General features: G+C 33.9%; 1 protein-coding gene and 1 pseudogene across 1 annotated transcript; one reads left to right on the forward strand and one right to left on the reverse strand.

The window, feature by feature from the left end:
• Positions 1 to 83: 83 nt before the first annotated feature.
• LOC134232768 (protein PBDC1-like) lies at positions 84 to 27086 on the forward strand. Its single transcript, XM_062714748.1, has 6 exons — positions 84 to 210; positions 7891 to 7956; positions 8769 to 8828; positions 9550 to 9690; positions 24530 to 24641; positions 26750 to 27086. The coding sequence occupies exons 1-6, from the start codon at positions 190 to 192 to the stop codon at positions 26851 to 26853; spliced, it is 504 nt and encodes a 167-aa protein (XP_062570732.1). The 5' UTR covers positions 84 to 189; the 3' UTR covers positions 26854 to 27086.
• LOC134232769 (uncharacterized) lies at positions 6502 to 7277 on the reverse strand (annotated as a pseudogene).
• Positions 27087 to 27495: the final 409 nt, after the last annotated feature.

The raw sequence follows: 27495 nt of genomic DNA on the forward strand, positions 1-27495 counted from the left end.
ACAGAGCGGAGGCTATAAAACTCATACCTGTTTTCAGCTCTTGCCTCCTTTCAATTAACCCGTTTCTCGGACCGGATTTGGTTTAGAAATTACACGTTTCTTGCATCTTAATCTTTGAAACTCTTCTAAAGAGCTGAAATACACATTAGTTAAGAAAAATCTAAATTCACACTGATCTTTAAGAAAAACATGGCAAACCTCGCAAATTTTGTAAGTAATTATTTTTATTGTCTACTGTAGTCTTAATCTCAAGGGTAATGGGCGCATTGTCGATAAAACTCATGTTGAGACCTCTTCACTTCTTATCTTCATTGGATAAAGATAGAAAAATTCAAGAGATTTAGAGAAATAAAATCAATGGAAGATCCCCCCCCAAAAAAAAAAACATTAAAAAAAATAAAAAACAACAGCACATCTCTGGCAGAGGCACATCATCAGTCCCATACCGAGTACACAGTGTCATAGTAAATAAATCACAGGAGCTAGTTATAACTTATTTATCTATTTGACCACCCCTACTACAGTGGACCTTCAGATATCCGGACGCCAGATATCCGGATGCTTCAGTTTCCGGACGATTTTTCATCGGAACAGAATTTTCAAAAGTTATTTTGTCTTATTTAACTGGTAATTCAGATATCCGGACACTTTACATATCCGGACAAATTGACTAGGAACCAAACTGTCCGGATAAATGAGGCTCCACTGTACATGTGTTTACCTATTAAATGACAGAGAAAAGAATTGTTCCATTCTAATAAAAATTGGATTTGAAAAAAAAGACCACCATTTGGTACGTAAAAACGATGTCGCTATGGAAGATTGACCACCAAACTAGGGTAATGACCATTTGATGGTGTGTGCCCAACATGTTACAGTTAGAATTACCAACTTTGAAAAACAGGTTGGGCACACACTGCCAAATGGTCATTTAACCCCCATTTGGTGGTCAATCGCCCATATCGGCGTCTTTATTACCTACCAAATGGAAGAGAAAAATCATTATGTTCAGTTCTATGGAATGACGTGAAATGGCGCATAATTTCAACTCACAGGGAATAAAATAGAGATATTTATCTAAACTCTGAATGAAAAAAATCAGAATTTCAACGCGGACTTTTTTGCACTGTGTCATTCAAATATTTGACAAAATCGTCACCTATGTAAACAAGTGTAACATTTCTCTGTTTTAACTTAAAAAGAAAAATTCCCTCCATCTCGCGCGTAGTTGTGCCTATCAGTCGTGTTTATCACTTCATATTTCTGTCATCCAGGCAGTCGATCAATTACCTAAACCAATTAAAAATGACGATCTTTTCCAAACTTGGGTCAAAAGACTGAATTAACTACGGAGGCCCATAAGTATTAATTTTCAAAAAGTAAAATAAGAGGAAGGGTAAGAATTAGCTTTTATTTCATTTATTTCGTATGCAATGGCTTTATTCTTTATAAAAATGCAATATGCAGTGAATTCATGATAAAATAAATGCTCGAAAACCATAATCTTGGAATAAAAACAGGAATAATTGCAAATGTCACTTTGTAAATCTTTTATTCAAAAATATTTAATAAATATAGGTACAACATAGATATGCATACTAAACCACAAAGGGTCACACAGAAATCGTAACGTCATCCTAAAAGAAAATAAAGAATAAATGTTACATTCAAATAGTAGAAATGAATATTATAGCAATAAGTGCCCACCATACGAATAAGATACGAGGAGCTCGTGTTTAACGGGATTTTATAAAGATTTATTTAGAAACAGATCGAAAGATCGTTTGAAAAGTTACTTCTCTAGACTAACACCTCTTGTTTAAATATATTTTTTACCGAACTATACACAACAAAATAATTTTTCGTATTGTTTGAGTTAATAGTTCAGCCGTCACGAACAGCTGTTGGTTTCGTTTTTACAAAGTTCCACAGAAATTCTACATGGAAAATTGACTAAATTTTATTAAATGTGTGATGAATATGTTAATTAAAATTCCCCAATGCCTAAGTAAATGTGCTTTTGCTTTATTTTACCGTAATAAAAATTGAATTTTAATAAAAAAGACCACCATTTGGTAGGTAAAAAAGACGCTGATATGGGCGATTGACCACCAAACGGGGGTTTAATGACCATTTGGCGGTGTGTGGCCAACCTGAAAAATATAACGTGACTGATACGTATAAGCTTCCACAAAATGATAATTGAGTCATGATGGGTTCCTGTGGTCTCTGAGGTATTTGATCACTATGGTCTAAACTGTGATATCAAGTAATGTAAGTTGTGTGTCCATAACAGAGTCTAATAGGTTAAAGTCACTCAAGTGCATATTTCAATGAAAGGCATTCTAAAGAAGATGCAACCACTAAGTATGCTAAGACACCAAAATTGATGGTCTAACTAGAGCATTCATATTTTGTAATGAAATTAAGGTCAAAGGCAACATAGTTTGAACTTTATTGGGCTCTTCCCTGAAGTTGAAGAGTTACACTAAATAAAGGACCTCACTCACCGTGTGCAATACTTTTATCAATAATGCCTATATATGAATTTGTATTATGTTCTTATTCGTTTCCACTCAAACGAACATAGATAATTTATGAAATAAATAACAACACGTATATAGATACAGAAGCGCTCTTGTAAGTGCAGTTTAATTATGAATATATTACAAAAACAACTTTACTCCTCTGCAACTCTTAAATCTACAAAACAAAAACGTATAATTAATAAAAAACCAAAATATTTGTGAGGGCGGGTGGGCGGGTGAATGTCTGACTGCACTGTTTGAGAGCCTTCGAATGGCGTTAAACTTGAACTCAAGGTAAAGCGTGCGTGCTTTAATAGAATACCTGTAGGACAGGTATTCTAAAAATACATTAACCAATCCGATCAAGTATCTATTTTAAACAACACTAAACACGTGTTGTGATACCTTCAATAAATACATTTATGTTTTTATTCGTTTCCACTCAAACGAACATAAATAATTTATAAAATAAATAACAACACGTATATAGATACAGAAGCGCTCTCGTAAGTGCAGTTTCGACAATAAAGAAAGAGAAGAGAAATATTATAAACCCAACTTTTTTGTAACAGAAAGTTTTGATTGTAAGTTTTCGTGTACATAACCGTCCTTAGCATTATCCGATTTCCACCTCCCATGTTTCTTAAAAAGACGATCACTGACCTCTGCTGCAGCTGCGGCAGTAGCACCACCCGACCTCAAACTGTGTACTCCGTATCTTTTAGAATCTAGACCTAAACTGTCTAATGTATATGAAACTAACTCCCTAACTCTTGTGTATGACAAAGGCTGATTACTTTTCCTTAACTTGTAGGAGTTATTTGTTTTACAATAAGTAACTTGTCTAAAAATAAACTCCTCTGACGCCTCTGATATACCTGATAAAAGAAGATACCTGAGTAACATATTAACTGAACAGGTATTACAGTTTGTGCGTGATATACACAGAGAAGTACCTTGCTTATACACATCTGTTTTACTCTTTGCAATGAACAAATTTAGGTGAGATTCATGAAAAGTAAGATGTGACCTTCTAATATTAACAATTTCAGAAAAAGGTAAAAAACCCGCATATCCTAAAAGAAAAGTACAACAAGTGCGCAGTTCATATAATGATGCATCATTTCTCCCAAATTTTTCAACAACAGCAGACAAAATATCTGCAGAAACTGGTTCTTTCTTTTTTACAGGTTGACTGTGTTCTCTTATACAACCTTCTTTTACAAACCTTAACTAAGTCAGAGTCACAAGGATTGGGTAATCCCGACAATTGATGGGCCCATGTAATAGCATAAGTAGCCTCCTCTATCTTTGAAGAGGACTTAAAAGTTTTTGCAAGATATGTTAAATATATTGCTACATGAACATCAGTACCTGGTAAAGAATTAATATTCGGTGTAAATGTCTTGCACCACTTGGAAAAATTGTTGAAGGCATACCTATATTTCTTTGTTGTATTTTCAGCTTTTGATTTTAGGCAGTAGTTGGGTAAGGACTCGGCGAGTTCCAAGAGTGATGGGTCCTGAGCACTGTTGGACAAAGATGTCCCCCTACCGACCTTAAATATTTCTGCAAAACGTACAAAATAGATAACAAATTAAAATATTTTGTCAATACAATCAAATCAATATTACGCGTACCAGGGCCAAATCTCTGCAATACACGACTTGTATGACTTCTGTTTGTCTATAAAGAACTCAGAAAAACGTTATTTCAACATCTGCAGTACAATATAGTACCAGGACCTCAATTTTTAAATTTTCATACAACTTTAGTCCATCATCTGCAGTACAATATGTACCAGGGCCTATTTTTTTTTTTTTTTTTTAACATCTGCAATACCTCTGTACCAGGTTCACTAATGCCTATATGTGCACCAGGGCCATCATCAACTGCAATGCACATATCACAATACACTTCTACCAATCAAACAGCATAATAACATGTATTTACAAATTATATACATTACAACATACTAGCATCCAGTCTAATTACTAATACTGGAGATAAAAACTTGTTCGAACCAAAAACTGTGTTTTTGTTCTGACCTTGTACATATATTCCAGACACATCTTTGAACTCTAATACATCTGCAACATATTCATAAGTATCAACTTTGTCTTTATATATGTAAGGCCAAAAGGAAGCTGATTTCCACTTAGGTACAAATAATGTCCCTACAGCTTTGCTACTGACAAGATACTTTATAGTTTTTATAACTAAGAAAATAGGCGGAACCAGCCAATTATTCTCTAAGGTCCAGTTTTGCGTAAAAGAATCGACAGCTTCTGTCCCTGGGTTCCAGAAAAGTGAATTAAATCTAGACAATTTATTGTTCTTTGCACTAGCGAATCTATCAATAGTATGTGGACCGTATAAAGAATCAATAAATTCAAAAAAATCATGAGACACACCCCAGTCTTCATAGTCGACAAGTTTACTTAAGTAATTGGCTTTTTGATTTTTGTCTCTAGGGATCCACTGGATATCGATAGAAATGCTATGCTTCCTGCAAAATGAAAATATGTTAAAAGCTATTTCTTGCAATTCTGTCTTCATACTACCTGACTGTAAAATATGGACACAGCTCTGGTTATCTGTAAACCATTTGATACATTTTTTAAACAACATTTCATCAAATGAAATCAAAGCTAATTCTATTGCCTTCATCTCTCTCCATGTTGAACTTTTATTCATTTCATGTTCGTTCCACACCTGGTGGAAAAACTGCTCATCTACGCCCACTGTATATGCCCCAGCGCCTACTGCGCTAGCATCTGAATACACCAATGTACTTTCTCTTTGTGTAATCTTAAGTTTTCTTTCATTATAATTTCGGATGTTTTGTAACCAAAATTTCAATTCTTTCATCGTGTTAATAGCAAACTTAAAATAAAGTATACCATCCCATGATGTTTTGAGAACAATTTCCATGTAGCAATATCTTGTCATTAACCTACAAACGTTACCCATAACTGAATGTAATGACGTTATTTTCCCCACAACTCTGGCCAATGCCCTAGCCGAAACCTTGGGTAAATCTGAAAGAAATTGAGCAATGTTAGTCTCGATGTCTTGAATTCTTCTTTCTGGAATAGAAATTTCAAATGCTACTGAATTCCATCTGATACCTAACCATTCCAAGTCTTGCACTGGGCTGAAAATCGATTTTTCAAAATTGATTAAAAATCCTGCCTCTTTTAAGGATGACTTCATAAAACTTGAAATTCTCTGACACTCTTCGAATGACTCCGACATGGCTATACGGTCATCTAAATAAAGAACAATCTTTATATTGTTAGTACTCCAATACTTCACCATAGCCCGTAAACATTTTGTTATAAATATATATGGGGCTGTAGACAAACCAAACGGAAGAACTGTAAAACAGTAATAATTATCTTTCCACTGAAAACCCAAAAATGTTTGGCATTCCTTACAAATATCTATATGGTGGTAACCTGATTTCAAGTCAAACTTAATACAGAAGCAATTTTTCTTGAAATATTGTAAAGCCACTTTATAATCTTCAAACTTTACTTTTTCTTTTTTCAAGTATGAATTTAAAACACTTAGATCTAAAATCAAACGCTTCTTTTCTCTGTTTTCTGCAATGCTCAATGGGCTCACTACAAATGGTCTGAATGGTACCTGTATAATGCAACCTGTTTGAATCAGATCTTCTATGCTTTCTGAAACAAAGGAAAAATTCTGAAGAGCAGATTTGTTATTCTTCAAATGAATTCTAGGTGGATTAGCTGCAAAAGGAATATTATATCCAGTTTTTATAATTCTCAAAATATCATCAAATGCACCCATCTTTTCCCAGAAATCATAATGATTGTGCAAACTATTTTTCACTCCTTTATAAGACTCATTTGAATCTTGTATTGATAAAAACTTGCAATGTTCAATCATTATCTCATTATCAGTTAACTGATCAAACATATCTACAGATAGTATATACTTATCATCAATTTGACTTAATATTGGAGCCTGCGCTGCTGGTGTATTGACTGTTGAGGGGACATCCTGTTTTCCAATGCCCAGTCTGGAAACACTTGTAGCAGACGTCGCTGGGCTGTGGTGTCCGTCTGCTACTGAAGCGAAAGGGCTGCTGAATAAATTTGCTTGTTGTACTGTGTTTGCCTGTTGCAATGCGAGTGCGGAAAGCTGAGCAGCAGAACCAGCAGCAGCAGAAGGGACAGGGTTGCCATAAGGTTGGAAACGAGGCTTTTTAATCTGTCTGTTGTTTCTGAGGGCTATGTTCTCCGCGCTCCTAATCTTTTTCTCGTCATCCGAGTCGTCGGCAATATCATTACATTGGTACTCTTGTACTGTCTTCCACCCAGCTGGGGAACCATCTGCAATTCTGATATACTTTTGCCTGGTTTTAAGTTTTTCATTGATTTGTTTAACAACTTTGTCATTATGAGTGGATAAATCTTTGAGTTTATCAAGTTCCTCTAACAATTCTTCATTAAACAAATACTGAACCTTGTTTCCTTCATATTTTAACTTCCCAGCTATGCTGTTCTTGAGCTTCTTAGAAAGTTCCTGAGCTGAAGATTTACTGTCTTCCTGCAGCTTTTCAGATAATTGTTGAAATTGGGTGGATATAGCTGTAGACAATAATTTGACTGCGTCTGTCATAGCGAATGAAGTAGACGTGGACTGTGCGTTATCTGGTAGCTTAGGAATCTCTCTCGTTGTCTCATCAGTCATGAGAATATCTTCCTCATTATCCATGGAGAAAAACTTATCTTGAATGTCTAACTGCACTGATTGAGAGAGAGCCTTCGAATGGCGTTAAACTTCAACTCGCGGTAAAGCGTGCGTGCTTTAATAGAATACCTGTAGGACAGGTATTCTAAAAATACATTAACCAATCTGATCGAGTATCTATTTAAAACAACACTAGGTAAACACGTGTATGATAGATACACGTGTTGTGATACCTTCAATAAATACATCACCTCTTCTAAAACATTTTTGATGGAAAAAATCTGCAATATGTGTTTCATAATTTTTGTATATATTTCTTTGAATAATGCAAAAATTTTCATAATTTGATATCTTCCAAAATCCCTGGGTTATGCATGCTGATTTTTTGTCTATGATTATCTGATGGCACTATAATCTTGAATTAAGAATATCTTGAAAATTTATTAGTAGGTAAGGTACCTTGCCTGTGTCCTTAAATATCAACTGGCAATGACAATTTGCCGCATTATGTACAGTATGTAACAAAGTGTCCTCTGCTCTACCCTGGCTCAGGTTTGCTTTGACTACAGCTATGTAAATGTACAATATATTAAAATCTGATCAATCTTATAATCCTGTTTGTTTTATTTGATTACAGACTGCTGGTGAGCTGGCCAATGTTGGATCACAGTTAACCAACGATGCATCAAAGTACATCAACAATGTAAGACAAAATTCTCTGCTCTGTGTTTCTTATGTCTTAAGGTTATTTCCTATTGTTAGGTACTGATCTGTAAGCTCATGTGAGCATTTCTGATCACCCATTGTCTAGTGTCCATCTGTCTAAAATCAGGATTCAAAATTTACATAATGCATAAGCAGCATTAAACAGGGGGTGAAAAATACTACTATACAGTAGAACAACAAAAGTATGTTTGTTCATGACATTGATATTGAAAGCACCTGTCTGTGTGGATTCAGGCTTGGCTAAGTAATGGTCCCTTTTAGCTAGGATGGGTCTAAATGTGGGGACAAAATTTTTATTGGGAAGAAAGGGGAAGCAATCTGAGAAAATCTTCTAAAGAACAAAGTTACTCAGGTGAGTGTTGTTACCATAGGCCTCTTTTTGCGTATCATAAGATCTTGGTAAATTCTTATAGAACAGATGATGTTTATAAATGAAGTCATGTTGATAAAGGCAATGTTAATAGTTGCCATTAATAGAGCATTGATCAGAGTAATGGAGTATTTAGGACTTGACCCTTTCTTCATGGGATCCTTTCTAAAAAACGGGGTCTCTATGTACAGTAGATGCTGGCATGGAAAAGCTCCCTCACTGCTGAAAGGCCCTGATTGCTGAGTATAGGTCTCCATTTCCAGCCCTTCACTTCAGTTTTTGAAAGGAATTTTAAACAAACAAACAAACAAGCAACAATGTTCATATCCTACCAAACTGAGTAAGTACAGTTTGTTATCTATTTTAAAATAAAAAGCCAACATGTAATTTATTGATTTTCTTGATTTTTCTTCTTACAGCCAGACCTGGAGTTGAAATGGGCTATGAAGTCATACCACCATGCTGAAACATATTTCAATGTAAGTAAATCGAAGATTTCTACAAGGCCTTGGTTTGGAGCTCTGTGGTTTGACTGTCTAAATTTTCTCAATTAGAGAGCTATACATGTAGTTCTGTGGATATTTAGAAATTACCTTGTCTTCGTATAAATTTTATTTCTGTATCTATATTTTTAAAATAAAAAACAACACACAAAAAATATGAACCATTTTTTCACACAACTGTACGGACTGATAAAAAAAAACTAATTGTTCTCAAATCAGTATTGGTCTTGTGATTCAAAATTCTACTGTAAATGAGCAGAGACAAATTATGGCCATCCTTATAAAAATGTTTGATTGCCCTCTCCTGATCTACTGACTAAAAATGGCCTGACTCAAAACTTTTTTTTTTACATTCCAGGACACTATAGTCTATATAATTTTTCTTTGTATTCCTCTTATCCCATCAACAAATATGTTGAATTTTTCTGGAAAATTTTTTTCCCACCTACATTGTACCTACCGCGACCCAATAATTTTGCACTGAATTGGGAGAGGGCAAGCAAACATTATTTTAAAGATGGCCTTACTAAATTTGCTCAGCTTTTGAGAACCAGCATTCATTTTAAATAAATACAGTACCTACTAAAAGAATATTTATTTAATTCAAATGAAAAAAGTTCTGTAATAAAATAATTTTTGTTGGTAACTTATAAAGGAGCTATTGTATTAGTATTCTATCCTCTGTCCACCATTACAGCTAATAAGCTCTGTGGATCCAACAGTTCTGAAGTTAACACAGATAGATGATGAGATTTATACAGAGTTTAGAAAAGAGTTTCCCGATTTTAAAATTGATGTCATACGAGAGGAAGACCTCAAGAGTCCAGAGGCAAAAGAGGCAAGTACCAGTCTTTGAATCTCGCTGTAAAATTAGCTAGACATGCAGGGCTGATTGCTAGTTAAAGTTGTCCGCCCTGTACTGGCCTGAAAAAAATAAATTTGATTAGTTCATTTTAGCAATTATGTGAAGGGGATCAGCTCACTATTTCCTATAGGCTGCAAGATGAATTTTACCTGTTTGCTTGTTACACTTTGCAACCAGTAATATTAGATGATTTGAGAACATTTTATCAATTTTGATTTATGGAAAATTTTTTACAAGTCCAGCCATTAAGCGTCAATATGTACAAATCTGTTCGTCCGTGACAAAATTTGTGGGTCAAGGGCAGTCGGTTATTTCAAACACTAAGTACTTGGCAGTGTTAAAATGTTCAGGCTTATCTTTTTAACAAAATAAAAAAATAAGCTTGTACTTCATAATGAAAATTGTTTGTCCCAGCTCTAGTTTTAAGTTCATCTACACAAAGTTGTGATGAGCTCTATACCATCTTTATCTCATTTAAAGTTATTGGAGCATATTATCATAATACAGAAGCATTTAAATTAAAGATTATTCAAATCATGTCCCCCTGAGGTGGGGAGGGGGGGGGGTAAGGTGGATGCCACAATAAATCAACATTCAGTTGAAGATCTTTTAAGGCCATAAATAGTCTTAAGAAATTTGAATGTATTCTAGTTCATTCAAACTCCCCTTCCAAAATCTCCGTTCTGGTGTAGGGCTGGGATGATATACTGAGAAAATAAATATGAATATGGATTCTGTGTGAGGATGATACACATATTTGATATGTATGAAGAAATATCGTAATATTTAAAAAAAAAAATCTGATATGTTTTTTTTATATTTTACAACACATTTTGGATTTAATGAATTATATAATATAGATATGCTATAATATGATAATTTAAAAAATGGAATGAATGAAATATATGGAGAGTAAACAGTATTTAAGCTCAAAAGTCCATAAAACAATACAAAATAGCAGCAGACAAAACATGGACCTCAAAAACATCAGAGGCAGCCAGGCAGGATCAGATGCCATGGAGGAGTAAGCATCCCCTGCCAACCCTCTCTGTGTTCCTTGCCATGATCAGGAAATAAAGGAAAAATCTATCGTCAATACGTAATATCGCGAGTACCTTGAAGTTATCTAACTTACTACCGCTCTTTTGTGGGGGAGTCGAGAAAGCTCTAGATTTTGGGGACACATGACATTGTTTACAGTAGTAACAATCAAATGATTCGAACAATTTAATGCTGAAAGTACAATGTATTGCCAACAACTGGAGTCCAAATAGTAGATTGTCAAATGAGGAAAGTTTATAATATTTTAACAGCTCTAAAATGTGACGATTTTCAATGAAAATCTAATGAGAAGAGACCGCTTCGTTAAAAATATCTGTAAAAACGTAACATTTTTAGGAATAGCTCATCTCGAAAATTTATTAGGCTGACTCAGCAATATTTAAGGAAGGTATTCCACCAGGATTCTTTACTTATCTGTCCTTATAAACTCTACAATGACCGATCTTGCATTGTATTCAATAGCACATTTGTTCCCATTCAAGACGTTTCCTACCTCCATCGCGAAAGAGTTCTGCAAAGTTGAATAATCGCGATATCAAGTATTCAGTGTGTAAAAAATGGACTACCAATTAGGCCTAAAATAAAAATTTATTTGTTTGCAGTTGCCTACTGACCCACTGAAAATGCAACCGACCCAAACTTTTTTTAGCCATTTTGTAATATATATATTTTTTTAATTTTCAGGATATTGCAACTGTTTTATTTGGAATTTTTGACTTTTGTTTTTATCAATCAGTGGTTTATAACAAGAGTGGAACATAATCATGTTTAGGTGGCCTATGAAAAGATCTACTATTTGTTATCCAACACAAAATATGAAAACAGTTTAAAACAAGATGTACTTGTGGAACACTATGCGCACAGCGGCAACAAAATTCGGAAAGGCTACTTTTAGCATATAGGTGACAGCCAAGGTCACAGGGTCATTGAACTTGGTGTCATTTGAAAGAACTTGATAAGTGGAGTATGCTCACCAGATATGAAGTCTCTATCTCTTATGGTTCAGAAGTTATTGTGAATGTACGAAAAATCTATTGTGAACACACAGGTTACAGTCAAGGTTACAAGGTCAATGACCTTGGTGTCATTTTAAAGAACTTGATATGTGGCGTATGCATAACAAATATGAAGTCTCTATCTCTCATGGTATAATAATTATGGTGAAGGTTCAAAAATGCATTTTTAGCATATATGCAACAGTCAAGGTCACGAGGTCATTGACCTTAGTGTCATTTAAAAGACCATTATTAGCGGAGTTTGCATACCAAATATGAAGTCTATCTTTCGTGGTTCAAAAGGTATGGCGAAGGTTAAAGTTTATAGACAAAAAAGCTATTTTTAGCATAAAGGTCATGCTCAAGGTCACAAGGGCATTCACCTTGGTGTCATTTGAGAGAGCTACATTAGTGGAGTTTGCCCACCACATATGAAGTCTCTCTCATTTATGGTTAAAAAATAATGGCGAAGGTTAAGGTTTGTAGACAAAAAGTATTTTTAGCACATAGGACAGAGTCAAGGTCATAAAGTTACTGAACTTAGTGTCATTTGAAAGAGCTTAATTAGTGGGGTATGCATACCAAATATGAAATGTCTTTCTTTCATGCTTCTAAAGTTATGGTGAAGGTTAAGGTTTGCAGACAAACAAACTGACAGACAGACAGACAGAACAAAAACAATATACGCCCCGATCTTTCGATCCAGGCGCATAAAAAGAAAGAATGCCTGCCTACCTACCCAGTCTAAATATTATAGGTCGGCAACTGCAAACAAAGAATTTTTTAAGCTTGGCCTTAACATAATTAATATGAAAATTGTCAGTCAGCATTTTGACTCCACAATGAATTGTATTTGCTACAATGTCATTGTTTTGACCATAGAATTACGAAATGATGAATTGAAGGTTTGTTGCAACCCTGAACTTGGTCACTTTTGCCTCTTCTTATTATTCTTTTACTTTACATGGTCATCTCTTATCCATTACTAAACTAAGGACTGTGTGTAGTCTAAAGTCTTTTCAAATCTTGAAACTCCACCCCTCCGTCGGGGTAGAGTGGGGTCAAAGTATGCAAGTATGTAAGTTTTAATAAGAGGCCCATGGGCCACATCGCTCACCTGAGCACATTGGCTAGTCAAAAAACAAAAATCAGCTCAGTATTGAAAAGTTTACTTGTTGGGGGTGGGGTGTGTGTGTGAATTTATTGCTACTTGAGAATGTCACTATATCAATAAAGCATACATGTATAATTTTGCCATACTTGAGAAGAAGAGTTTTAAAGATTTTTCCTATATATTTCTATGTAAAGATTTGATTGTACATTATGGCCCAACCCTAGTCACAGGGGTTATAATATGAACAAACTTGAAAATTAACTCTATTAGTGAGAATGATACCATATTAATATCACCAATAATAGCTTTGCTGACCTTGAGAAAAAGATTTTTAAAGATTTTTCCTATATATTCCCATGTAAAACTTTGATCAGCCATTGTGGCCCCGCCCTACCCCCGGGGGTCATGATTTGAACAGACTTGAATCTACACTACCTAATGATACTTCCACATGAGTTTCAACTTTCCTGGTCCAATGGTTCTGGAGAAGATTTGTTAAAAAAAAAATTTCCTATATATTCCTGTGTTAAAATTTGATCAGCCATTGTGGCCCTGACCTACCCCCAGGGGTCATGATTTGAACAAACCTACACTACCTAAGGATACTTCCACATGAGTTTCATCTTTCCTGGTCCAATGGTTCTGGAGAAGAAGATTTAAAAAAAAAATTTCCTATATATTACTACGTAAAACTGATCAGCCATTGTGGCCCCGCCCTACCCAGGGGGTCATGATTTGAACAAACTTGAATCTACACGTACTACCTGAGGGTGTTTCCACATGAGTTTCCTGGTCTGATGGTTCTGGAGAATAAGGAGATTTTTAAAAAAAAATTCCTATATATTCCTATGTAAAATTTTGATCAACCATTGTGGCCCTGCCCTACCCCTGGGGGTCTTGATTTGAATAAACTTGAATTTACGCTACCTGAGGATGCTTCCACATGAGTTCCATTTTTCCTGGCCCAATGGTTCTAGAGAAGAAGATTTTTAAAAGATGCCATCAATTTTTCATTAATTCATAATTATTTCCCCTTGGAAGAGGGCTTGGCCCTTCATTTTAATAATCTTGAATCCCCTACACCCAATGATACTTTGTGGCAAGTTTGGTTGAAATTGGCCAAGTGGTTCTTGAGAAGAAGATGAAAATGTGAAAAATTTATGACGACAACAACGTCAGACAATGGACAAATTTTGGTCAGAAAAGCTCACTTGAGCCTTAGGAGAAAACCTGCTGATGAAGTACAGAAGTATTCTGGGTGAGCAATTGTAATCCATGGGCCTCTTATTTCTGAATGATAATATTTGTAAGATACATACAAATATTTGATAGGGGGAAAATCCTTTTGTTGATGAAGAACAGCAGAATTATATTGACTCTTGTAAGTGTTGTGGCCCATGGACCTCTTTTTTTTTTTTTTTTTTTTTTTAATTTTTATTGTTGTCTCTAAGGGTCTTACTTGTAAGCTAGTACACAGTTTAGTGGCATTATTTGCCAAAATTTGTCAAAAAAACCCTTTAACCCCTGAAACATTAGATATATTTTTTAAATTTATTTTAGTGACACACAAGTACACCTAGTTTAAAGCTACCTCTTTATATAATGATTTGTTTAGATACACCTGTTTGTTCACTATGCATATCATGTAATATGATATCTCAGTTTAAAGTCCAAATCACTTCACAGTGCATAGCTACCTTAACCTCAAATCTAGGTCAAAGGTAGGCAACATTCAACAAACATGGCGGCCAGAAATCCCAAATATCCACTTGGCTCTCCTCAAGAGCATATTGAAATGTGTAAAACCCATGATCTACCTATTGATATGTTATGTGAGGATTGTGATGAATTCATTTGTGGTAAATGTGCCAAAACGGATCATAAGGAACATGAGTGGAGCACTATATCCACGGCAGCTACCCAAAAAAGGAGGGGTCTGCTTAAATTTCTGACAAAGATCAAGGAAGAGGATCTGCCTGGGATGAATGAAAAGATGGAAAAAATGTCACAACAGATCACAGAAAATAAAAGACTGTGTGATGCTGAGATTAAAAAGCTACAGAAGCATGTTGATGAGATAATGTCCAGGTTAACAGAAATAAGGAAAAATAATGAACGAAGATTGAGAGATAATTTCGAGGAGAAAAATAAAAAGTTGAATGAAGTTAAGTTTAAGCTAAACAAAAAGAAGAAAGAAATAGGAGAGATGGTAAAGTTTATGGAGGATAACAACTGCACAATGTCAGATTACGGCTTCATTGACAATCACAGAGAACTGAAAAAAATATTGTCTGGTCAGGCTGTTAATTTTAACAATTTTAATTATTCATTGAGATACGTTAAAGGAGAAATCAATGATGAGGTGATGGAGAATATGATAGGAAAAACTCTGGATTTAGATGATATCAGTTTGACTGAAACAAATTCATTTAAATATGGAGATAACATAATACATTTATTGGAGGCTTTGTGTGAAGATCATTGTTACATAGGAGATAATAGGTCAACTTACATTGAACAAGTAAACAAAGACGGTGAGAAAAAACATAAATATGATATCTTTTCAAATGACATGTGTGTTAGTGATAGCGGTGATGTTTATTTCACTGATTTTAGTAACAATTTTATCAGTTGTCTGTCACCATCAGGATCTGTCTCCACAATCATCAGCACAGGCCCACTGGTACCAGCAGGAATCTGTCAGTCAGTGGATGTTGGACTACTGGTCACCTTCATAGACAAGGAATCAGATGATTACAAATTAGAGTCACACAGCAGACGTCTGGTGAGACATATCACAGTGACAGGTGACGTTATCCATGAGTATGAGTACAAGGAGGATGGTCAGACCAGACTGTTTACATTGCCAGGCAGAGTCACACAGAACAGTAACAGTGATATCTGTGTTGTGAACCGTACAAGTCCCACTACAGGTGAACTAGTGATTATGTCTCCCTCTGGTCATACGAAGTCTTTCTACCGTGGACAGAACCTGACAGAGGACTTTAAACCAGGTGATGTAGTGTGTGACTCCCTTTGTCACATCCTTGTTACTGACACTGACAACAAACAGATCCATCTACTGAGTCCTGACGGGGAATTCCTGAAGTTCTTACTGACAGAGAGTGAAGTGAACCATCCAACCAGATTATCACTGTACAAGTCTACACTGTGGGTGGGATATTATGAAGGAGTTGTCAAAGTGTTTCAATACACAGTGTAATTTACTTGAATTGTGATGAATCATCCTATGGAATCGTAACATATGTTGTGAAAGCATCAATGGGTTCAATCATTAAATTTTGTGTTTACTCAGAATTTTTATCTGTACTATCTACATATATGTATTTGCTTGTAATTCAAATTCACATAATTCAAATAAATAAGAATTTTAATAATACAGTTGATATATCAAGGTATCTAGGTTCATCATTGTTATTTTTAACTATTTTTACTGTTAATTTGCTAAATGTAATTTAATTTTGATTACTTCCTGTAAATTTATATTAATCCTATAATGATAAGTTACAAATACAAATGCAAATATTTATTGGCACAAACACAATTACAACTAGGAGACTTATTGTTCATAGAACAATAAGAGGTCTTTCCACCTTTTTAAATTTCTTATAGTTTTATATTTTACTTTCTAAATTTAATTTTAAGGGAAATGGCTTGAAAAAAAAAATGAAAATGTAAAAAAAAAATTTTTTTTTTTTGAAATGACCTTTACCTTTGACCTTGACAAAATATTCAAGGTCAAAGGTCAAAGGACACATTGCAATTAACCCCATGCTTCTACCATTTATAGTTTTCAAGATATAAGGTTTAATAGTAAGTATAAAGAAGTTAAAGGGCAATAACTCATATAAGGGGTCATTAGATCCTATAGTACTTATACAATGAAGGTGTGCCTAAAGACCCTTAAGACATAAGTGAAGGTTTCATGCCTCTACGGTCTACAGTTTTGAAGTAATAGTGATAACAATGTTTTTCGCATAAGGCGCAATAATTTTTGATAGAGTCTATCTTGGGGAACAAGAATGAAATCTTTGAAATAGTTTTAAGTGTACATATTAATGATGCAAAGACTGATTGCATATGTTAAAAGACAAAGGATATATAAAAAGAGCTTAATTTCTCATTTTTGCAATGACCTTGACCTTTGACCTTGACAAAATATTTAAGGTCAAAGGTCATGGGTCACAATGCAGTTGGCCCCATGCTTCTACCATTTATAGTTTTCAAGATACAAGGTTTAATAGTAAGTATAAAGAAGTTAAAGGGCAATAACTCATATAAGGGGTCATCAGATTCTTTTGCACTTATACAGTGAAGTTAGGTCTAAGGACCCTTAAGACATTAGTGAAGGTTTGGTGTCTCTACGGTCTAAAGTTTCGGAGGAGTAGCAATAACAAGGTTTTTCGCACAAGGGGCAATAACTTTTAAATGGGTTCATGTTAGGGGACAAGAATAAAATCTTTGAAACAGTTTTAAAAGTACATATTAATGATGCATAGACATTAAGTATATGTTAAAAGACAAAAGAGATATAAAAAGAGCTAAATTTCTCAGTTTTGGAATGACCTTGACCTTTGACCTTTCCATAAATTTCAAGACCAAAGGTCAATGAATCTTATGCATTTGGTCCCATGTCTCTAAGTCTTCTCGTTTTGAAAATTTTTAATTATTTGTAAAATTCTAAAACTTCCAGGGGCAATAACTTATTGAAGGGGTCAATAAATACTTTCGAAATAAATCAATGAAGTGTCTACTAAATTAGTCGAAGACATTAGTGAAGGTTTCATTTCTCTACGGTTTATGGTTTCGGAGGAGTAGCGATAACAAGCTTTTTTGCGAAAGGGGTAATAACTCCGAAAGGGGTCATAGTTTATATACGCAGGGTCAACTGCGAAAATCTTTTACGGAGTACATTCTTATGAATTGAAAATCTTTACGATAAATCTTGAAACTCAAAATCACACGGCGGAAAAATAATAAAAAATAATAAGAAAAAGGAAAAAAAGAAACAGAAGGAAATCAATAGGTCTTTCCACAGAAAGGTGGAAAGACCTAATAATTGGCAAAGGCATGTCATCAATTGTTCATTATATTTAAACACTAATCTGGTATAGAATGTAAGGCTATTCATAATCATAGCTAAATTGTACATCATTTGTAAAATAATAATTATGTTATGCAGTCATTTCTAGATTAATACATTTTTAGGTCACCTGAGTAACTCAGGTGACCTATTGCTATCCGTTTTCATCCATCGTTGTGCGTCGTCCGTCGTGTGTTAACATTTGAACATTTTCAGCTTCTTCTCTGAAACCACTGAATCAATTTCAACCAAATTTGGTATACAGCATCTATGGTTGAAGGGGAACATAAATTGTGAATTTCATGGTCTCTGGCCCCCTGGGGCCTGGGGGGTGGGGCCAAAACCTCTAAAATTATTGCAATCTTTAAAAAGTTTCTCCTGTACTCCTGGATATCAAGCAAGCAAACTGATGGCATGACTGTATTGAGCATTAAGTCCTCTACCAAAATTGTAAAATTCATGGCTCCAGGGTCGGGGTTCTAGTGCTAGGGCGAGGTTATATAGATTATATAGTGAAAATGCATTATTTCTTTAATAATCATCTTCTCTGCTCCTGGGTATTAAATAAACTAACTAAGTACATAGTTATAATGAGCAAGAGTGCCTCTTCCAAAATTGTGAATTTTATGGCCCCAGGGTCAGGGGTTCTCAGGTGTTAGGGCGGGGCTCTATTGATTATATAGTGAAAATGCATTTGTTCTTTGAAAATCTTCTCCACTTCTGGGTATTAAGTTAACTAAGTAAGCACATATTTATGATGAGCAAGAGTGCCTCTTCCAAAATTGTGAATTTTATGGCCCCAGGGCCAGGGGTTCTAGTGCTATGGAGGGGCTATATAGATTATATAGTGAAAATGAATTATTTCTTTGAAAATGTTCTTCTCTGCTCCTGGGTATTAAATAAACTAACTAAGTACAAAGTTATGATGAGCAAGAGTGCCTCTTCCAAAATTGTGAATTTTATGGCCCCAGGGTCAGGGGTTCTGGTGTTAGGGCAGGGCTCTATTGATTATATATTGAAAATGCATTTATTCTTTGAAAATCTGCTTCTGGGTGTTGAATAAACTAACTAAGGACATAGTTATGATGAGCAAGAGTGCCTCTTCCAGTATTGTGAATTTTATGACCCCAGGGTCAGGGGTTCTGGTGTTAGGGTGGGGCTCTATTGATGATATAGTGAAAATGCATGTATTCTTTCAAAATTATCTTCTCTGCTTCTGAGTATTAGATAAACTAACTAAACACAAAGTTATGATGTGCAAGAGTGTCTCTTCTAAAATTGTGAATTTTATGGCCCCAGGGTCAGGATTCTGGTGTTGGGGGGAGGGGGCTTTATTGGTTCTATAGTGAAAATACATTAATTCTTTGAAAATCTTTTCCTTTGCTCCTGGGTTTTATGCCAATGATCCAAGTATATATATTTCTGACGAAGAAAGGTGTCTCCCTGGGTCGGGGGGGGGGGGGGTATATAGTCTGAAAATAAATTAATGCTTTGAAATCCGCTCTTTGATATTAATCAACCATTTCATGATTAAATTTGCAAAATTTTGAATTATGTGGCCCCAGGGTCAGTGGTTCCTTTGGGGTGAGGTGCAAAACTGGTGGAAATGCATTTTCTCTTTGTTACTCTGATCAACCTTTGGGTATTAAGTAAATAGAGTAAGCATGCTAAGTTTATAATTGTGATAAGCAATGGTGCCTCTTTCAAAATTGTGAATTTCATGGCCTCTGGTTTAAAACACGAACAAATGTTAATTGTTTGAAAGTTGTTACACAATACTCAGGTGACCTATAAGGCCCGTGGGCCTCTTGTTTAATAAATGATTTTGTTATTTTCCAGTATTGTACTGCAGTATTAAATGTTCAGTGTAGGATTCCTATGAAATTTAAAGATATTTTGGAAACAGAGTTTAACTCTCTTTTTGTGTGTATTGTGTGATATAAAATTTTAAAAAGTAGAGTAATTAGGCAGCTGGATTCCCAAAGAAAAATGAAGGAAACATTTACAGAGTGAAGGAGGCTTAGATATCTACTTTTGAAGTTAAAAAGAGAAATAAATGCCTTTTTGTCAATTCTGATGTCTTATTGTTATTTTCATTGAAATACTTCTTGATGGCAGCAGTTGTTTTACTGGGCATTTCATTGCTAGGTTGAATCTTCAACTAAAACAGTGCATCCCAAATAAAATGTTATTTTGCGTCCTATTCCAGAATTTTTCTCTCAGATGAGATGTCGCCATGTACCAGTGAAAGGGTTAAAATTTTTATCTTTTCTCTGCACTCAGTAAGGGATTTTTATAGTCCTCCATAGGCAAGTATTGGCATCTCTATATGAGAAAAAAAAAACATTGAAGTGGACATTAAACGAAAGGTCTGTAGAGGGCAGTAACCTTTTTTTAAAGGGAGGGGGTATAAGTCATGAGTAAAACCTCATGCCCTGTACATATGAATTTGCATGAAATATTTTATTAACAGTAAATAATACAAGGTTAAAAAAATGCAAATTAAATTAATCCAAATTACTGTAAATGTATTTTATTTGGCGTGTACGATATTTGCATGACGGAAATTGATTTTTATACGCCCGTCTTAAGACGGGACGTATTATGTTATAGGCTTCATGTCCGTCTGTCTGTCCGTCTGTCCGTCCGTCCGTCTGTTAGCTTTTCTCGTGTCCGGCTCATAACTTGAATACTATAAGGCCTAGAGTTATCAAACTTTGTCAGCTGATACATCATGGGTAGAAGGTGTGTCGCGCACAAAAAGTAGGTCGCTCTGACCTATAATTAAAAAGTTACAGCCAAATATGGAAAAATCCTGTCCGGTCCATAACTAGAAAACTATTAGACTTAGAATCATCAAACTTGGCCACTTGATGCATCTTAGGTAGAGGGTGTGTCGCGACCTGTTTGAAGGTCACTGTGACCTTTAATTAAAGTGAAATTTAAAAAAAAAAAAGACTTTTTTTCTCTTCATTTACACACTCCAAAAAATGTAAAAGTATTGCACTATCCTTATTAGAAAAATGTTAAATCAAGAAAATACTTATTTTTTTTAGCATATACTTGACAGCAATCTATAACAAATAAAGAAATTCCACCACTCCCATGAGTTTAATTATCAAGCACTGGTCAAGAAGAATTTTGATAACAGAAAATTGCATGTCAAATTAGAGAGAGAAATTAATGAGTTTAGTGTGAGGAAGAGCATCGGTGCTATCTATATCCCTTGAGTATTGGGCCAAATGGGTAATCCTGTTGAATTAAAAATAGCTCTAGTTGGCTAGCATAAGTTTTAAAATGAATTTGATGAGAAGTAAATAAAACTAATTTGATTTTGCATAATAAACTATTTTGATATTACATAATATTATGAACTTTAAAAAACTAATTTTATGGGGGTGGGGTGGAATCAGCATGTCCATATGAATTGCATATTAAAACCTGTCTGCCATTAAATCTAACAAAAAAAAAATCATTGAGGTTTTATATGTTTTAAAAATGCTTTATGGTAGATAGTGCAGATCCAATAATCTCTTGGGAGTAATGAGTAGACAAGCATCCAGTTAAAGATTAATTAATGTGTTCAATTGTTCAATGTAGCAAGGCTATAGCTGTCTCAATCATTTCTTCAGAGCATTATCTTAACTGACAGTGTATCCTTTGGGAATTAGACAGAAGAACTGTTGGTCATTTTATATTTGATGGCCAACCTTTTATTTTCAAAATTAATTAGGTAAAGATTAGGTTGTTAAGACTAATTTGACATTGTTTAATATGATAGGCATTTGGCAAGGTCTAACACAACCAGTATAGAAATCTATGAATGATGCAATATATGTTATAATTAATGCCTACACCACAGGAGATGGATAAACAAATTTTTTAAGGAGTTGAAAAATCATGGAAATCTAAAATCAAGGTTGACATGATTTTCTTGCACTTTTAATTGTTTAAGATAATTGTAATTTTTTGACGGGCGTATCATGCTGTGGCGTGGCACTTTATTTATATTATGTTATAGGCTTCGTGTCCGTCTATCTAGCTGTCCATCCGTCCGTCTGTTAGCTTTTCTCGTGTCCGGCTCATAACTTTAATACTATAAGGCCTAGAGTTATCAAACTTTGTCAACTGATACATCTAGGGTAGAAGGTGTGTCGCGCACAAAAAGTAGGTCGCTCTGACCTATAATTAAAAAGTTATAGCCAAATATGGAAAAATCCTGTCCAGTCCATAACTAGAAAACTATTAGACTTAGAATCATCAAACTTGGCCAGTTTATGCATTTTAGGTAGAAGGTGTGTCACGACCTATTTCAAGGTCACTGTGACTTTTAATTTTAGAGAAATTAAAAAAAAACGTGTCTTATTACTATTTATTTTCATATCCTTATTAGAAAAATGTTAAATCGAGAAAATACTTATTTTTTTAGCATACAGTATACTTGACAGCAATCTATAACAAATATAATGTATGTTAGAGAAATTCCACCACTCCCATGAGTCTAATTATTAAGCACTGGTCAAGAAGAATTTTGATAACAGAAAATTGCATGTCAAATTAGAGAGAGAAATTAATGAGTTTAGTGTGAGGAGTGGCTGTAAGAGCATCGGTGCTATCTATATCCCTTGAGTATTGGGCCAAATGGGTAAGCCTGTTGGATTAAAAATAGCTCTTGTTGGCAAGCCGAAGTTTTAAAATGAATTTGATGAGAAGTAATTAAAACAAATTTGATATTGCATATTAAACTATTTTGATATTACATAATATTATGAACTTAAAAATTGATTTTATGGGGGTAGGGGTGGAATTTGCATGTCCATGTGAATTGCATATTAACAATTAACTGTCTGACATTAAATCTAAAAAAAAAAAGAAATCATTGATGTTTTATATGTTTTAAAAATTTTTTATGGTAGATAGTGCAGATCCAATAATATTTTGGGAGTAATGAGTAGACAAGCATCCAGTTAAAGATTAATTAATGTGTTCAATATAGGAAGGCTAGCTGCATGTCTCTTTCATTTCTTCAGAGCATGGTCTTATCTGTATCCTTCGGGAATTAGACAGCAGAACTGTTGGTCAGTTTATATCTGATGGCCAGCCTTTTATTTCCAAAATTAATTAGGTATAGATTAAGTTGTTAAGACTAAGTTGATATTGTTTAATATGATAGGCATTTGGCAAGGTCTAACAAAACCAGTATAGAAATCTATGAATGATGCAATATTTGTTATAATTAATGCCTACACCACAGGAGATGGATAAACAAATTTTTTAAGGTGTGTAAAAATTATTGAAATCTTAATATCAAGGTTGACATGACTTTTAACTGTTTAAGATACATTATAACTGTAATTTTTTGACGGGCGTATCATGATGTGGCGTGGCACTTTATTAACAAGATAGCGTAGATTTGATTTAGTACATTTCTTAATGTTCTTTTTCATGCATACCTGTAAATGTGCAAGTCATTTAGCAGTGTACTTGATTTAGCGGAAGTGTCTTTCCGCGAAAAGCGTGAAAAAGAATACAAAGCCAAATGTAATATGTTTACAGTACCGGTAATCACATTCAGTCACTCATATGACAGATTATGCTGAATAAACATATTTTAAAATTGTATTTTTTTTCGGTCAGACTAATTAATACACTGTAGTCTGTATCATCTTATGATGTACACATATATATTTTGAAAAATGATTTTTCCAGCATTTTTTTCAGGAATATTTACAATTTTCCCTTCTTTCCCCACCCTCTCCCACTAAAAAAAAACACTGCCTGATGTGAACAGGGTTTACATATATCAAAGTCTTCATTATAAAAAAAAAAACATGCCAATGCAAAAATGGGTTTCAAGTCCAGAAAACAGTGCATTTAAGTAAAATATATTATTAACAGTAAACCTGGTTCAATACAATTGATCTATTTGTCATCGATATCAAGAAATATACCATAAATCAGCTCATTATTTCCAAGCAAAGGAGAAAACATATATAATTATTATAAGATATTTTAAAAACTCTGCAAAAATGTCCATGTTGGAAACTACCGGTATATTATTTCTTTGATGTAAGGACAATTATGAAAAACAAAGGTTACCACTATCTTCTCATATGTTATTTCATGACAGGGGCATAAATATTCTGATTAATTATATATCAAGTGTATATATGAAGTAATGTAAAGATTTGATACGGATAAAAAATTCTAAAATTAAGTAAAATCTGCTGTAAATATGGCATAACAAAAAAACAAAAAAACAAAAAAAATTTTTCCATTGATTTTGAATATACCCAAATGACCATGTTTGTTATTCTGTGTACCAATACTGGCGATGAAAGGATTAGCTATAAAACACAGTTTGACAATTAAAAACTCTTGGGCAGTAGATAATATGATAGAAAATATCATGCTGCATGGATTGATGCCTTATTCCACTCTGATGCGAGATCTTTTTTTTTCAGAATAATTTCTGGGGATTGTTATATTTTCTGAAATTATTTATAATAGATTTTTTTTATACTTTTATTACTTTAGAAATGGCGTCCATTTATCAACTCCTTTGAAAAGAGAGTAGAAGATTTTAACTATGGTACATTACTAAGGTTAGATTGTACTAAGGACTATACGGAAGAGAACAGCATTCTGGGTAAGTGTTTGTTGCTTGTAGAAAAAGTGATATGTACTACATTGCATATCCTTTCATGTTTACAATAATCGTGGTAGAATTGAGAACAAAAGACATTTTTCATTGTACACATTATGACTTGATCAGCTTCTCACTGTGTAAAAACTGCATCATTTTTGCGAGATGACATCACATTGACAAGTGCATTGCGATCGATGCATCGTTTATATACTGTTGTGTGGGATTTAACAAAAGACAAAACTGCATGTAATAGTAAGTTTGTATGAAGTATACAGCTATCCAGATGTTTGAAAAAGCAAATAATTTCATTTTGTGGTATTTTGAAGACCTTTTTAGAAGCAGTTCTTCACCCAGGTTATCGTAAGCCTATCTGAAGGAAACTCACGTACATGAATGATATCGATGTCTCTAGTGATAGACAATACCGGACTTGCTACGGATGCTGGATCTGATCTACATTTTCCGAATTAGTGAACATGCCAAATATTTTACAGCAATTAACCGATACCCAGAAAACTTTATACCCTACCTGAATCAATCTTGCAATTTTGATGCGTCCATGAATGAACATTTCCAGACTTTATTTAGATACTGGAAATGTGTTCGTGTACATTTTCTTTATGAATGAAAATTTAAGTTTAAATTTAATGCATAACATACATTGTAGGGGTGTACACTATTTGATCTGCTTAGATGCTGGATCTGACCTACATTTGCAGGTAAATGAGTTTTAGCCCTACTCAGACTAGACTTGCATCGATGATGCATCTCCTGATAGACCATATTAAACTTGACTCGATATCTGATGATAGATTTGACCTGTATTTTCCAGATGAACGAGCAGGTTAATGTTCTTGGAGTAGATCCATTCCCATATAATGTTAAGCACTTCATTCACCTTACTCTATATGGGATCATGCATCTAGATATGCGCAATGCGCACTGCCAGATTTGCACTAGTAACGAATACTTTTACTTAAACCAAACATGCAAACTTGCTTGAATATGAGAATACGTATAATTGCACTAACTAGCTGGAAATCAATGTGGCATTTGCATTTACTAAATTTTGACTTGTATTTTTCATAGTTTGTGATCTTGCAGCCTGGATTTTATAGTGTTGTTATTTACACTTTAAGTACTTAGAATTGAATTGAATTGAACATATTTTATTGAACAAAGTCATAAGGATCGGACACAAGTTCAGTAACTTAGATAGTCCTCTCCTAATACAACATTTTGTAAAATTGCCAACTTGAAAGTAAAAAAAACAAACATATATACATATGGTCTAATACACACATTGTATACATCGTAGCTTTAGAAAGGCAAATATATATATATATTCTTTAGATGTACAGATATAATTTGAAATATTATGGAAAAAAAGTAAACTTATTTTGAAAAACGACCACATTCATTTAAGAAAGTTTGAATAGTCCTGAAAAGTTCAGCATTTTGTTCAATAGTAAGAGAATCATCGCCCCATAGCATTAAATGCACATCTATAACATGTAAATAATTAAATGACAATAGCTTATTCATTAAGGAATTTCTTGCTTTTACATATATTTACAAACAAAGAACATATGATATGCATCTTCTGGTAGTCCACAAGAACAATTAGGACTGGTTATTATATTACAGCGATATAAGTCAGATTTTAAAATACAATTATGTCTTAATCTTGTGTGAATTATGTTCAAAAAACTAATTCCATAAGAAAAATATTTTGGAGGTTTTACATTACTATAGTAGAAAGTTTTTTAAAATTTTGATAGAAGTTGCCTCCCTTGTTTTAAGACTAAGGGAATTCCACTTTCTAACAGTATCGGGAATAAATGATTTATTATATAGTTCTAATATGTATTTTTGCAAAGAATAATTTAAAGAATTCCGGGTAGTGTATCCTGAAATATTGCCTCTTGTATCAGGTGCTAAGTTTTGTAAATAATTAGGTACTAAATTATTGTGCATTTTATACATAGTTATTAGTTTTGCTCTATTTCTTCTATATTCCAATGGTTCCCAACCTGTTTCCAAATGTAATGAATGTAAAACAAAAAAAAAGAGTGTATTTTAGTAATGTTGATAATTTGACATTTCAGTGGTTCGGCTTCAGTTCCTGGCAATAGAGATAGCTAGAAACCGTGAAGGATATAATTCATCATTACGATTTAACAAGAAAGACAACTCTGATCAGAAGACGTAGCACATGGCCCATTCTTACCATTTTAAAATTCATATCAAAGAGAGCTTGGGCCTAAATTGACTGTGGATAAAACATATACTGCTGGTTGATATATCTACATTGCATTTCATTACTTCATATTGGTTAGATTTACAAACGTGATGTTGTACAGATATGGAATATTGAATCAACATGACATCAAAATGGGATGTACATTGTTCATGTACAATGTATGTTTATATTGCAAATACAGTATTTATTTTAATGCAATAAGTATTTTGATACCCCGGTTACCCATCAACTGGTTAATTTCTTTCCATAATCCTTTCAAAGCTAGAACACCTTATCTTATCCTCCTTCAATGAGTAAAAAGTCTGTAAAACAGTTTGTCGTGTGTTGCCACCTTTGTGACGTTTAATAATTTGTTTGAAATTCTCAAAAGTATTATTAATAATGACATATAATTTTTAGCAGACACAAGATATCAAGATGAGAAATAAAACCAATTTTGTAAAGGGAGATAATCCAAATTTACAGTAATTACCACTTAGATTTAACAGAAAAATCATGAAAATGGGTCTGAAAACGTTTGAAATTCTCAAAAGTATTATTAATAATGACATATAATTTTTAGCAGAAACAAGATATCAAGATGAGAAATAA

Source organism: Saccostrea cucullata, unplaced genomic scaffold (assembly GCF_032062105.1).
Source record: "Saccostrea cucullata isolate Sc308-1 unplaced genomic scaffold, CSIRO_AGI_Scuc_v1 ctg4397, whole genome shotgun sequence".
NCBI lineage: Eukaryota > Metazoa > Mollusca > Bivalvia > Ostreida > Ostreidae > Saccostrea > Saccostrea cuccullata.